The sequence below is a fragment of the Alexandromys fortis genome, unplaced genomic scaffold, assembly GCF_014885135.2.
Source record: "Alexandromys fortis isolate MF-2015 unplaced genomic scaffold, M_Fortis_MF-2015_v1.1 scaffold_62, whole genome shotgun sequence".
NCBI classification, from domain to species: Eukaryota; Metazoa; Chordata; class Mammalia; order Rodentia; family Cricetidae; genus Alexandromys; species Alexandromys fortis.
This window is the reverse complement of record NW_026067942.1, coordinates 4,807,906-4,823,331: the sequence shown is the minus strand read 5'-3', so window position 1 is coordinate 4,823,331 and position 15,426 is coordinate 4,807,906. Positions and strand designations below refer to the sequence as shown.

At 40.5% G+C, this 15,426-nt stretch overlaps 1 protein-coding gene across 1 annotated transcript in view; it reads left to right on the top strand.

Moving 5' to 3' along the window:
• Window positions 1-14,520, top strand: part of Cenpf (centromere protein F) — a 45,189-nt gene extending 30,669 nt beyond the window's left edge. Inside the window, exons 13-18 of the mRNA XM_050148230.1 lie at window positions 1,047-3,881; window positions 4,816-4,968; window positions 5,366-5,525; window positions 6,912-7,382; window positions 8,874-9,055; window positions 13,723-14,520. Coding sequence (XP_050004187.1) covers window positions 1,047-3,881; window positions 4,816-4,968; window positions 5,366-5,525; window positions 6,912-7,382; window positions 8,874-9,055; window positions 13,723-13,923 — 4,002 coding nt within the window. The 3' untranslated portion in view covers window positions 13,924-14,520. The remainder of the gene's footprint in view (window positions 1-1,046; window positions 3,882-4,815; window positions 4,969-5,365; window positions 5,526-6,911; window positions 7,383-8,873; window positions 9,056-13,722) is intronic.
• Window positions 14,521-15,426: the final 906 nt, after the last annotated feature.

Sequence of the window (15,426 nt, the reverse complement as noted above, 5' to 3'; positions counted from 1 at the left end):
TAGCAGGATGCATGGAGACACTCAGGCAGACATGGTACTGGAGAGGTCTACATCCAGATTGGCTGGCAACAGGAAGAGTGACACTGGGCCTGGCTTGAGCATTTGAAACCCCAAAACTCACGCCCAGTGACACACTTGCTCTAACAAGGCCACACCCAATCCCTGTCAAGTAGCAACACTCACTAATGACTAAACATTCAAATATATGAGCCTGTGGGGACCATTCCTATTCAAACCACCACATATACTTTTACTGATTAATGAGGCACGTGTAAATATTCTGAAATGTGTTCAAGTAGTTTAGTCTCATGTCTTTCAGAGTGTTTTAAATGTTGTAACATCAGTTATTAAGTGAGATATAAGAAATTATTTGAATGTTAATTTTCTAGCAGCTTTTAGTAGTATCAGTTATTTAAAGAAAATTATTTTTTAATTCCTTGTAGTTTGTCTTTTCTAGTTGACTAGCTTAAGTACTAATGCTGTACAGTTCGAGTTTCACTCTACTTCTGTGAGGTAAAGGTCATAGGTCATATTGTGGTGGCAGTAGCAATAATCACAATCTTAGCACCTCTTTTTGTAGGTAAATTGAGACAAAACATCTACCTTTTCCAAGAAAGTCCTGACTAGGATGAGGTCTTTGGACTGAGAATCTCCTCATAAACACTTACTGCTTTTCTTAGTAAAGAACATGAGTACTGAAGATGACACTAACCGTTGGTAATCACAGTGATATGCTACTCCTTTAATCTGCCTAAACAATTGCAAGCTGTGAAAGAAAGATGCGATTTTCATGTTAGATGTAGTTGAAATAAATGTCCTTATGGTAAATATCTTACCCAGTGCTTTGCACATAGGTAGAACCCATTGAATATTTGTGTTAACTATCTGAACAGAGAACAGGATAGAATTGAGAGCTCTTCTGTTTAGAGGGATGTGTTTAGCAGCACCCATATGGGTAGTTTCTGTAAAGTAATAGTTAAACCACTGATTCCATTTTGGTTCTTCTGAAAAATAAAATGCTTTCTTGGTTTACATCATGTTTACAGGCTGTTCGAGTCCAAAATGATAGTTATGATACAAAAGAATCAGAAGTATATGTTTCAGAGACTACAGAGAAAACACCAAAGCAGGACACTGATGAGACTTGTGATAAAGATATTCAGCAGGACCTTTGTCTAGAAACTTCAGTCACTGAGACCGAGACAGCCAGGCTCATGGGAGCGAGGTGTGAAGAGCAGTCTCCAGAGACCAATTGTGAGGCACCAGTAGAGAAGAAAACCCAGGACTGTCCAGAATGCGTACCTCAGTTGTTTTCTAGTCCTAATGTATTGGTACCCATGGATGTTCTGGAAGATCAGGGATCTATCCAGACTCTTCATTTGCAGGAAGATACATCAAATGAGAATTTAAGGTTACTTCCTGTAGTAGACGACTGGGACAAAAAAGTTGAAAATTTATTAAATGAAATAAAAGAGGCAGATTCAAAACTCAATTTACAGGAAGTACAGCTAAAGATCAAGATTGAAACATGCATGCAATTGGAAAAAATAGTCAAGGACCTCAAGAAAGAAAAATCTGACTTAAGTGAAAAATTAGGATCCCTTCCTTGTAACCAGGAGGTACGTCAGAGAATAGAAAGTTCAGAAGACCTTGGTTTTGACTTAGAATCGGGAACAAATGAGTTAAGTGACACTATTAAAGATAATACAGCCAATATAGAAGATGATTGGAAGGAAAAGTTTTTTGATGTGGAAAAGGAACTGACCAGGATCAAGTCTGAGAAAGCTAATATTGAACATCTCATCCTCTCTGTGGAAGCTGACTTAGAGGCGGTTCAAGCAGAGAAGCTGTGTTTAGCAAGAGACACTGAGAGTAAGCAGAAGGTTATTGTTGACCTCAAGGAGGAGCTTTTTGTAGTCATTAGTGAGAGAAACAGGCTTCGTGGAGAATTAGACACTGTGTCAAAAGAAAAAGAAGCACTTGGTCAGACATCTAAACAGATGAAAGAGAAAATAGAAGAGCTGGAGTCTCACCAAAGTGAGAAACTCCGTCACGTTGAGGTGATAGAGGCTGAGGTCAAAGACAAAGCAGAACTCCTTCAGACTTTGTCCTTTAATATGAGTGAGCTAACAAGGGACAAAGCTCATCTCCAGGAGCAGCTGCAGAATTTGCAGAATGACTCACAGGAATTATCTTTGACAGTAGGTGAGCTGGAAATTCAAATTGGAGAGCTGAAAAAAGAGAAAGAATCACTGGTCAAGGAGTCTCAGAACTTCCAGGCACAGCTGACTGAGTCAGAATGTGAAAGGCAGAACATCTCCAAGGCCTTGGAGGTAGCACTCATGGAGAAAGGTGAGTTTGCAATGCGGCTGAGCTCAACCCAAGAGGAGGTGCATCAGTTGAGACGAGGCATTGAGAAACTGAGTGTGCGCATCAAGGCAGATGAAAAGAAGTACTTAAGTACTGAGGAGAAACTGAAGGAAAGTCAGCGTGAAAATGACTCATTGAAAGATAAAGTGGAGAATCTGGAGAGGGAATTGGAAATGTCAGAAGAAAACCACGAGCTGGTGATTCTTGATGCTGAGAATTCTAAAGCAGAGGTGGAGACCCTCAAGGCACAAGTGGATGAAATGACCAAAAACCTGAGAGTTTTTGAATTAGACCTTGTTACAGTTAGGTCTGAAAAAGAAAATCTGACCAGGCAACTACAAGAGACACAACGTCAAGTGTCAGATCTGGATGAATTGTGCTCTTCCTTTAGAAGTCTGTTGGAAGAAAAGGAGCAGGCAAGAGTACAGATGGAAGAAGACTCTAAATCTGCAGTGCTGATGCTTCAGACACAATTAAAGGAGTTCAGTGAGGAAGTAGCAGCCTTGTGTAATGATGAGGAAATTTTGGAGACCCAAGAACACAGTCTAGACCATCCAGAGGAAGAAATACACCGCTTGAAGAGCAGCATTCAGAAGCTTAAAGTTCACATAGATGCTGATGAAAAGAAGCAGCACAACCTCCTCGGACAACTGAAGGAAAGTAAGCATTATGCAGACTTGATTAAGGATAGAGTTAAGAACCTTGAACAAGAATTGCAGCTCTCAGAGGAAAAGAAAGAGCATGCGACTCTTGAAGCTGAGAATGCCAAAGCAGAGATCCAGACTTTAAAATCAGAAATACAAGGAATGGCTCAAAATATCCAAGATTTGGAGTTAGACCTTACTAATACAAGGTCAGAAAATGAAGGTCTTATGACAGAATTAAAACAGGAACAAAAGCGAGTTTCTGAATTAGAAACAATAAATTCTTCGATTGAAAACTTAATGAAAGAAAAAGAGCAAGAAAAGGTACAGATGAAAGAGGAATCCAAAATAGCAGTAGAGATGCTTCAAAATCAATTGCAAGAACTAAATGAGACAATGGTTTCCTTGTGCAATGCCCAAGAAGCTTATAAGACCAAAGAACAGAACCTGAGTGGTCAAATACAAACTCTTGAACTTGAGAAGGCCCAGTTGCTACAGGACATTGGTGAGACCAAGAATAAATACATTGTTTTGCAGTCTTCTGTAAATGTCCTCTCTCAAGAAGTAAAAGCTGGCAAAGAGAAGCTAGAAAAGAAGGAGGGAGAGGTCAGGACACTGGAAGATCAACTTAAAGGTCAAGAGCAGCTTGCATGTAAACTTTCCCAGTTGGAAGGAGAGCAGCAACTCTGGCAGAAACAGAAACTAGAACTGGGAAATCTGAATGTGGAGCTGGAGCATAAGGTCCAAGTACTGCAATCCAAAAACACCGCTTTGCAGAGCACCTTTGAAGCCCTGCAGAATTCTCACAAGCATTTAGAAAGTGAGCTTGGATTGTTGAAGATGCAGAAAGTATCACTTATCCAAAGAGTAAGTACCCTGATTTATTTCCATGTAGAAAGGAGGGAGGGACTTCCAGATGGTTCTGTGACTTTGTGTTTATAGTGTCTTGACTACAGGAACATTGAGTCAGTTCAAGCAGCAGTGATTGCCCTGATGTACTTGTAAGAGACATTTTGTGTGTGTGTGTGTGTGTGTGTGTGTGTGTGTGTGTGTGTGTGAATTGGATTAGGTTTTTGATGGGATCGCTGCATGGAAATCTTGGGGTCATTATCTGTAGTTCGGGTTCACTGGGATGGAAACAGTCCCCTATCAAGCCGAGAACCACTGTGACAAGAAGAGTAACAGATAATGATTAGGGTCTGAAGGCAGCCCCTGCCCTTTGCACCTTAAGGAGAAAGAATACCTAAAGATGCTTATGTAATTAGGACTAGTGGAACATTCATGGCTTCTACTGTGTGGCTTGAGAAAAATCAGCCTGATCAAGAAAGGGATTCCTTTGAATTAAATTTTTTTTTCAACATTCAAAGGAATGTCCAGAAAATGAAGTCATCACAACTATATTTTTCAGGATTTGTATTTTTATAACTTTAATCCTTGGCATGTTTTATTGGATTAGAGTAGCATGTTGCGATTAGTAGAGCTCTAAGAGCAGATAAGAATCTAAGGTACTAAATACAAAAAAAAACCAAGGCACTCTCTCAAAACATTGATGATCCTAATTCAAATTGAAGCCTTTGTAAAGGGTCTTGAGAGTTAGAAATAGTATCTGCCTTCTTTCCTTACTGTTGTCTTAAATCTGTGCCGAAAAGAAAATGGAAACTCACTAGTAGGTTTTGAGAAAACCAGGTGAATGGATTAGTAGGGCGATTCAGCCAGGTCCATTTTCTTAAACTGTGTGTTGTAACAGTGTTTATTCACAGCAGACCACCCAGAGCAGGTGCTGATGAATATTAAATTCCAGGTCAACACAATGACTGGGAAGGAAGCGGAGCTACAGAGGGAGCTGCATGAAATGGTACATAAAACAACAAGGCAGAAAGAAGAATTCAATAAAGAGAAAAACAGGCTAACTCAAGAATTAAAAGTACCAATGGAAGAACTAAAGAACCTCAAAGTAAGAGTCCTCATGGCAGACTTATGCTCTGCTAATTTGGCATGCCTACTCGTTGGTTGTCTTTGTAAGGCATTCTGCAGTGAGTCAAACTTTGTTTCAGGTTTTGGAACCCAAGCTTAGTGCTCAGGTTTGTAGTGATATTTACTATTTAACTTACTATTTAACACTGTCATCGGCCTGGAGTCATGTGATGCTGGAAAAATCCTAAGCCTACACTGGCCATCAGGGAGACTCCAGCAGCTGAATAGAGAGGGGGTTTGCTTTATGAATTTTGAGATGTTATATTTTAAACATAACTCTACTGTCTGCTGTTTTAATGTTTTTTAGTTGTTTTTTCTATATACTTGTAAAATGAAATTCAAGGTTTTAAATGAAATTACATGTGCTTTATTTATAGGTAAAGCATCATAAATATGTGAATCAGCTTGAGAAGGAATTTCAGCGTGCTCAGGGGAAAATAAAATTGTTGCTCAAATCCTGTAAACAGCTGGAAGGAGAAAAGAAGATGTTGCAGAAAGAAATCTACCAACTTGAAGCTGCCCAGAAGCAGAAAACTGGTGGGTACTAGCTGGGGCATATTGGTTACCAGAGGCTGTCTTCTGGGAGTCAGCACTTATGGGGGAAAACCTGAATTGATGTGGGATTTTCCTTTGTATACTGTGAATATCATTGGCCAATTTAAAGGAACTGCTTTGGGCCTATGGCAGAGCTATAGGGTAACAGAGTTAGGTGGGGAAAACTAAACTGAATGCTGGGAGAAGGAAGGTGGAGAGAGGAGAGAAGCCATGGAGCCCTGCTGGACAGAACTTTACCCGGTAAGCCACAGCCACGTGGTGATACACAGATTAATAGAGATGTGTTAAATTAATATGTAAGAGTTAGCCAATAAGAAGCTAGAGCTAATAGGCCAAGCAGTGATTTAAATAATACAGTTTGTCTGGTTATTTTGGTTCTCGGCAACCGGGACAAACAAGCCCTCCTTGGAACACTGAATGGTACCTTTGGTACATACCTCTTTCTAATGGGTATCCATAAAGAATATGCCCTTCGGTACTGTTTGAGTAGTTCCCTTCCCTTCCCTTCCCTTCCCTTCCCTTCCCTTCCCTTCCCTTCCCTTCCCTTCCCTTCCCTTCCCTTCCCTTCCCTTCCCTTCCCTCACCTTCCCATGCCTTCCCTCACTTCACTTCAGTTCACCTTCCCTCTCCTCCCCTTCCCTTCCCTCACTGCACTTCCTTCCTCTTCCCTCCTCTTTTNCCCCTCCCCTCCCTTCCCTTCCCTTCCCTTTTTTTTCCTTTTCTCCTTCCTTCCTTCTTTCCTTGCTCTTGGTAATTAACTATGCCACGTTATCCACCCACACAATCTGCTTTCTTTATGGATAGCCAGTGGTTGGTATGTGTGGGAGGCTTCTAGACAGAGTGTGATTGGAGTATGTTTTGGAATCTGGGAGTTTTCCTCCTAAATTGATAGCCACCCCTGGTGTCTAGAATCTGACCGAGTCCCCTACCTTGATGTGGTTCTTCTACATTTGTACCTCCTAGTCCCTGTATTCTCTCAAAATGTTCTTATAGCCTAAAGGGACTTACATTTTTACAGGCTGGCACTTGTCCCCAAAACCATACAATATAGACATTACGATCATTATTGAATTATATCGCTTATTCAGTTGTGATAGAAAGAATGGGTGGGAAAGGGGGGAGATATAAGAAGTTAATTTGCTCGATCTCTTTTAACTAATTCTATAAGGGGGTTTAAGTTTTGATGGGTTTTATTCAACCTTATCTGCTAGATTGTGCTTCATAGTCTTCAGATAGGTACAGATGTTGGTTCTTAACTCCTGGAAAAGTTCAAAGAACAGGCTTAAAGGTGACCTGCTGGGAATGGTCTATAATAGTAACTGGGAGCAGCAGCAAGTTGCATGTGATGTGTCACTTTGTTTTCCACAGATTCTGTTGTGGGTGATAATGTAGCTAAATTAATGATTGAAAATAAAGAGCTGAAAGAGACACTTGAAGAAAAAGTCAAGGAGGCAGATAAGTACTTGGATAAATACTGTTCCCTGCTTATAAGCCATGAGGAGTTAGAGAAAGCCAAGGAGATACTAGAAATACAAGTTGCTCGTCTGAATTCACAGCAATCCAAACAACATCTCCACAGTTCTCCTTTGCTGGATTCTTCAGTTTTAGTGTCTCCCACTACTTCTGTGAGTAAGAAGACAACATCTGGCCAAAATAAAACTTCAGGCAAGAGGCACAGGTCCAGCGGAATCTGTGAGAGTGGTTGTGGGGCAACACCCTGTACGCCAGAGACATTTTCTAAAAGAAGCAGGAAAGCAGTCAATAGTAGCGTTCACCCTACCGAGGACAAGGAAGAGCCTAAGTTTGAGTTGGAGGGACTCCCAGACGTCGTAAAAAAAGGTATGTATAGTTTACAGAGTCACAGGGCTGTGGGTGTAGACCATGTACTTAGTTTGCGTGTGGCCCTTTATTCAATTCCTAGCATTAAAACACAAAAGTTTGAAATTTCACATAAAAATCGATAGAAACTTTTACTTTTTAGGTTTTCCAATTATCGCATAATAGCCCTAACTGCCTGGAGAGACTAGTCCATTTTAAATTGATGATAAAATAAGTGTCTAAAATTAACATACAACATTATACAACTAAGAGACCAACACTACAAAAAGAGCTGGTAGATTTGAAAAATGACTGCTAAAAATCTGTTCGAAATTCTTTTTATAATCACCTTTTTCTTTCTTGAGTCGTGAGCTGGACAAGTGGGCTGGTTGACACTGACTGGAAGTAAGAGTTTAGACTTCTCATAACTATGTAATAATTATTGCAGTCTCTAAGACATAAGCAGATTTTCCTTCCTATTATTTCTGTCTTTATTTTTTATTCTCTTTGATATTTTAAGACAGAATCTTACTGTGTAGTCCAGGCTGGTCTTGATCTTGAAGCATTTCTGTCTTAGCCTCTTTGTGCTAAGATTATAGGCAGGTGCCATCATACCCAGCTTCAGTCATTTAGTTCTAAGAAAAAAAAATCAGCCAGGTGATGGTGGTGCATGCCTTTAATCTCAGCACTCAGGTGACCGAAACAGGTGGATCTTTGTGAGTTCAAGGATTGTCTACAGAGCAAGTTCCAGGACAGCCGGGGCTATACTGAGAAACCCTCTCTCAAAATAAATAAATAAATACACACACAGCAGGTTGGATCTTTTGCCCTACTCATTGACAGCAAAACTGTTTGGAGGAGTTATATTCTGGTAACCGTGATTCCAAAGTATTTAGCTAACTCACTCTTGTAGACGTATTCGTAAGAGATTAAGAGTATTGCCTGTAGTCAGATCTGAATGCCTCTGTGGAGGGCCCTGTGATAGTCTTTGTGGCTAGCCTTCTCTTGTCACCATTCAGATCACTTCCTTTCCTGGAAGGAGACAGCAGAGTGAGCAAATACAAAGACACTCTTAGAAGTGAGCCCTAAAGTCACCGTCAGTTTACATTTTCCCTCTTCAGACAAGGACTGGCCTTGTTCCATCCTAGTTCAATTGTATTAAATGTCCTGCCTATCTTAAAAAGTGCAAGATAATGCAACCATGTAGAAGAAGCAAGATTTCTGTTTTTAAAAAATGTGGTTCTCCCTGATCCTTTTTCCCAACATGATGTATTTTAAATCTTTTATCTCTCTAGTAAGGATTAACCTGTTAATTTCCTAGTTCATTTGATGACCATCAAGGCAATTATGTAGTTTAATACATTGTTTTCTATGGCTGAACAAAAACTGTTTTCTAGTTATTTTTACCATTATTGAAACTTGGTATATACATTGAATTCCCATTGCTAGCACAGCTAAAACAGAACGTCCCTAGTGAATGCCATTTCTGACAAGCAGCTCTTTTGCCCTTAGGGTTTGCTGACATTCCTACAGGAAAGACAAGTCCATATATCCTGCGGAGAACAACCATGGCAACCAGAACCAGCCCTCGCCTTGCTGCACAGAAGTTAGTGGGATCTTCCCCAACACTTTTGAGCAAAGAAAACATTGCAGAATCCTCAAAACCAACAGCTGGTGGCAGCAGATCACAAAAGGTAATCTGTGAATGTCATTTCCTGCCTGCCATCCTGGAAATCTGTTAGATGGCCCAGGGTTGGCTGCTGCAGTGTGAGCCGGAGTGAGCAAGTCCAAGGATATACATCCTCTACCCAGAGGCTGCTTGTACATAGCTTCCTAGAAAGCGGTGCTATTACAGGAAGCTCAGTACATTTCCAAGTTTCAAGCATGGCTTAAATAGTTGTAAGAGGTTGTTTCCCTTTGGGCCATTTTGGATTTCTCACTATTTTTCTTCCTTTCCGGAACATCAAAGCTTCTGGTTCTCTGTGACCTTTCTTCTCTACATTGTACAAAAGGTGGAGAGTATTTACTCAGCTGGTTTGTATTCCTGATACTGTAATTCACGCTAGCAGCCCCTTTTCTGCACACAAGTACATGTGTTTTACCTTCTTTTTAAATCCCAGGCTTGGCTTGAACTCCTGATCTCTCTGCCTTCACCTCCTGAGTGCTGGTGTTACAGATGTGCACCACAGCTCCCTGCTGGTGCTTTGTGCACACGAACTACACTCATTATGTTACTTAACTCAGTTATACTTGCTGATCTCCTACACTGGTGTGGTAAAAGAAAGGAGGTGACATTCCTGAAAGATTCAAACCTCCTCAGGCTCACACTGCTCTTTTACAACTCATTTGTATTTCTCAAACTGGCAGCCATGGAAATATTCTTTGAAATTTCTAAAGTAACTTCAGGAAGTTTTAAAATTTTGTGATGTTATCTTGCTTGTCAGAATTTAAATATGTAGTTGGATAACCTTCAACTAGCAAAAACAAAAAACAAAACAAACCCCAAAGTTTTCACAAATGTGTTGAGTGATAGTTGTTAGCACAAAATATAGAAACACTGGTGATTAGTTGTATCAAGACAGCAATACATTGCAAATTGGTTTGTTTTGATTGATGTGCAGATGCTGTATATAGTTAAGCCTTGTCATATTTTTCTCATAGTTATAAGTTAAAGTTAATTTAACAGTGAGGAAGGGTGGGTGTAGGAGGAGGGCCCGCTTGTTCTTCCTGGCCGTCCGGCTAGCTTAGCCCCAAAATAACCACACAGAAACTGTATTAATTAAAACACTGGTTGGCCCATTAGCTCTAGCTTCTTATTGGCTTACTCTTATATTAATTTAACCCATTTCTATTAATCTATGTATCGCCACGTGGCTGTGGCTTACCCTCAAAGATTCTAACCAGCTTCTGTCTCAAGTGGAGGATCCATGGATCTCTCTGACTCTATTTTCTTCCTCTCAGAATTCAGCTCAGTCTTCTCCGCCTACCTAAGTTCTGCCCTGTCAGGCCAAGGCAGTTTCTTTATTCATTAACGAATACAAACAACACACAGAGGGGACTCCCACATCAGAAGGGTCTTCATATTTCCATACACTGGGGATGGAGCTGTCCACTCTTGATGCTAGAAGTAGTATATCATCCTGTGCAGTTTTCTCCTTCCCTTCAATTAATGTCTCTGTTTCCCTCTGTCCCTTGTAGTCAACTGTTGGCCCTGTCAACAGTATTGGAGTTCGGTAAAGTAGACCATGACTTCCCTGACTGATAAGGAAAGCGCTGTGAAGTAGAAGGTTCCCTGAAGGAGTGAAGCTGGGAACCTTGACTAGAGCTGTTGGCCATGGGATAGCCACAAGGGAATCAGGTTTAGAATCTGGTATAGACTGCCATTTTCTACACAGGTGATAGGGAGCTCCCCTCACCCCTCAGTTTAAAAAAAAAATTTCGACTCCTTCCTTTCTGAGACTTATGTGATACAGATGTTTTGTATGTTAGGCTCCCCTACCACAGGAAACCAGGCACTAAGCTTATATCTGGACTCCGTTGTCTGTTTGTAGCACTTGCTCAAATGTCTGTCTTCAGATTTACAGTATGGAACTAGTTATATCTGGTTTGTCTGTGTCATCATGTTTAGTAAAAAGTCTTGACATCTAGCAAATGTTTGTGGAATGAATGGAGCTGTGAATATTATCTTGAAGTGACTTTAGTAATGTGATTTTTATAAAGATAGGAAACTGTCCTGTGAAGTCACCACAGGGCCTTTTCTTTTTTTCTTTTTTCCTTTAGAGGAATTGATGGTAAAAGCAGTTTGCATGTGGTGTTCAGATTTATTACCTAGGAGAAGAGTTTTGCACACTAGGGGGCCTGCACTCTACACTGCTGTGGAGCCTGCTGGTACTGGGCAGTAACCATGGTTTCCTGCAGATTTGTGTTCTCTGCATTAGCTACATGCAGTCTAGTTGGCACCAGCAGTTATGAATCACAAAGCAGTTTTGTGCACTTGAAGAATGGCAGGGGTCCTCTTGAAAAGCGGGTCTAGGAGACTTTATGATTAGATTCACATTTTAAAAACACAGCCTAGTCATTTTCACTTTAAGTCAGCATTTTCTGAGATGCTCTGTAAAAAGTACTTACAAGTATGTTTCATCATTTAGTTTTAAAAGCACAGAACAAGATTTTCTTTACTAAAGTAGGTGCTTTGACACTCAAAATTGTAAATTCTCACCCAAGGTCAGAGCTGAGTTCAAGGTATTGAAAAAAATGGGTAAGATGTATTGGGTGTATTGTTCTGTTCATTAAGTCTTTGAGATGAAGAAGCCCAGGAAACCCTAGTCTGCTGGAAACAAAGGAGCTGCTGTTTATAGGTTTGGTTCCCTGATTGGTTCTGCTTGGTGGGCTGGCCACTAGAAATTTTAAGGCTCACATGGATGGTAGTGATGCCTTGAGCATAGGGTCAGTTAACAGTTCTTTGAAGACATTGCATCCCCACCCCTACCCCCATCCGCTGCTGGTAGGGTTCATTTCTATCAAGCCACCTATCTCTCTATTCTCTCCCTGTTCTGGCTGCAGACTTTGCTGGTGAGATGGGTAGTAGCACTGTCTGAGAGATTCAGGGCCTTGCTTGGCTTTGAACCATTCAGAAAGCAGATGTCTACATGAGCACCACACTCACACTGTACTCAGAGTGTCACGGACTCAGTCCATGTCAGAAAAGCCAAGGAATGTACTCTAGTCACTTCCTTAGTTCCTTATCTCTGTGAGCCCTCATTCTCCCTCGTTTTCTCTGTCGCTGAGTGAACCTAAACACTTGTGACTAATAGATTCCAGGGACACCCTTGTCTTGGTCTCACTGCTTTTTATAAAAAGGAAAAAGAGGGGTAGTTCCAATAGAACTTTCCCTTCAACTTTTCACACGTGGTAATTTCCCACCAGCTCCTGGTCTTTGGCTGCTGGTTTGTCAGTGTCCTGTTCACCTGATCCGAGATAGAAACAGGATTTCTAATTCACTGTTCTTTGTAAGGCAAAGTATTCCAACTGCCCTTTAAAGTCACGTGCTTCTTGTAGAGAAATATAAATGGAAAAACAATCTCCATTCTTTTTTCCTATTTCAAAATAGTACCTGAAAGTCTTTCTTAGGGAGTGTCTGTCATATAGTTATTTTGGGGAAACTGCACTAAAGACTTATCTGTACTTGCGAAATAGCCATTCTTTTAAAATTTTTATTAATTATCTTTTCCTTTTTGGAGGATGAGGAGTGGTACTGGATAGAACTGAACATAGGACTTGGTGCATTTAGGCAAATTCTCTACCACTGAGCTCCATCCCCAACCCTCCTTTTAATTTTTAAGACAGTGTCTAGCTAAGTTACCTGGCTGTCCTGAATCTACTCTTTAGCAAGTTCAAACAGGTCTTGAAAATTGCTTATCCTTTTCCCTTAGCCTCCTGAGTATCTAGATTGGCAGGCTTCACTAGGCCCATTAGGTGACTGGCTGGTTTTTGTTGTCAATTTTGTTTTGTTTTTAGCTGCATCTCACTATTTTGCAGGCTAGTCTTGAACTGATCTCAAGTCTTTTCACCTTGCTGGTCCATTCTTCTGAAGATCTTGTATATGAAACTTCCATTCTTGCTTTTAACTTCTTTTACCTTGCTTTTTTGTACTTCCTTGTCACTTTATTTTGGGACAGGGTCTTTTTTTTGGTCTGGAGCTCGCCACATAAAAAAGCTGTTGAGCCAGCAGTCCCTAGAGCACTGTCATGCCTTTAATACCAGCCCTACAAAGGAGTATAAAACAGGAGGAGACAGCTCTCACACAGTCTCATTCTGAGATTCCTGGAGGCAGGCTCACCATTTTAGGCTGGGGAGAGGTAAGAGCCAGTGGCTGGCCCTTTTGCTTTTCTGACCTTCAGGTTGAACCCCAATATCTGTCTCTTTATTAATCATGCTACACCACACTTGCTTGGGAGCAGGGCTCTGGTTGTCACTGGTGTCAAGAGAAGCTTAGGACTTGTTAGAAAGGGGTATTTTAGCTCCTTTTAGGTGACTTCTGCTTTCCAGGAGGAAGACAGTTTCATCTCTTGGGAGTGGGAATGTGACCAGGACTGATGGTACAGACCTCCAAGTCTACCAGCGAGGAAGGCTGAGGCAGGAGGATCACAAGTTCAAGGTCCCTCTGGGCTATAGAGTGAGTTTATGGCTAGTCTGGGCAACTAAGTGACCCTCTATTTCAAATCCAAAGTAAAAATTATATATGCCACTTGCATGGCATATATAATGTCCTTGGTTCAGTCTCCAATAGAACAAAAAAAATGACAACCACTGAAAAATGTGAATGTGATTTTGAACCTCTAACAAATTGTGTATGTTGCAGGTCAAGGTTGTTCAGCAGAGCTCGGTGGAGTCACAAACTGCCTTCCCAGACTGCCCACAGAAGTCTCTCACAGCCAGTAATGTTCCTGGGAAAAACTCTGCAGAGAGCCCCAGGGAGGGCCTGAGGGTCAAGCGGGTCAACCCTGCCTCTAGCCCAGCTGCTGGGACTGACCCAACAAACGAGAACTGCCGTGTACAGTGAGATGTCAGGGTTCCAGAAGGTGTCAGTCAAACCATTCTTCCTGTGGGGACCTGACTTGAGCTAAGAGCACTTTGTCATGGGAGAATAGACCCTTATGGTCTATGTGTGGCCTTGAGGTCTCTGTATGTAAGATGGGAAAAGTCTGGAAGCACCCATTACAATAGTCTTTGTTCTTAACCACGGCTGTAAATAATAGTGTATAGAGCTTGAGAATTTGCTGCAGTTAAATGGAAAGCACCACAATGATTTGTATGTGTGAATTTTACACTTAGAAAACCCTGCAGTGATTTGATTTAGGATCTTCCTTGTAAAGTGTAAAATAGTTGTAGATAAGAATTTTGCTGAGTAAAATGAGAAGAACCTATGTGAATGTGGTATGTTCATTCTTTCAGTGTGTTTTATAACCCCTGCTCATATAACCTGTAATGTGTGTGGGGCATTGGGAGTGTGTGTTTATTTCTAGTTAGTCTAATTGTTGCAGACACCTTAGAAGTGGTATAGATCATGTTTATATTCACTGTGTTTTTCTTATTAAAGTCATCATAGTTCTTTTGGTATACATTGCTGTATCTAGTGATATATTAAAATATGTTCTCAGAAAAACCTTTTTGTAAAAATTATTTCCTAAATATAAAAGCATTGTGACTTGTGGCACCAGGTCATATTAAGATGTTTGAATGATTGGCACATATCTTTGAATGCATGATACCAGTATGCTTATTGAACATGAAACATACTTTGAAATGTTGGTCATACAAGTGGTATGAGAATATGGATGTGTCCAACTGTTTGATACCCTGTGCTCCTTAAATCACATCAGCAAAGGTACAAGAGTGGAATGTTTCCATCCATTTGTTGAAGAGTTGGAGGTATTTGACCCACATCAGATAAAATCTTTGACTAAGCCTCTTTGCCTTTGAATAAGAGTAAAAAGGTTTTCAGGATTTAAATTAGTAGATAATTTGTTCTTGACTTTCATTTCAGATTGCTTCAAAGTCATTTTAGATTTTAATGTCTCTAACAAGTAGTTCCATGTAGACTGACTTTTCTTTCTCACCTGCCAATTTCCAAATAACTGATATGGAGACTTAATATTAATTATAAATACTGGACTGATAGCTCTGGCTTATTACTAACTAGTTTTCACAATTTAAATTAACCCATTTCTATTAATTTATATGCTGCCATGTGGCTCATGGCCTTTACCTGTCCTCCAGCATGTCTTGCTCCCTCTGTGTCTCTTAGCAACTCCTGACTCTACCCTCCTCCTTTCCAGCATTTTCTGTTCCTAAAATTCTGACTAGCCATTAGCCAATCAGGTTTTTATTAACAATGAGAACAGTACGTGTTTACAGTGTACAAAGATTCTTCCTTAGCAGTTCCCACTTTTTGTCTAATTGTAAAGGAATTGTAACTTTAACATAGTAAAATTATATATAACAAAAATAGTTGCCAAGTAAGAATTGCTGTTATAGTATCCAGTCCATTTGTATTTGGAAAATT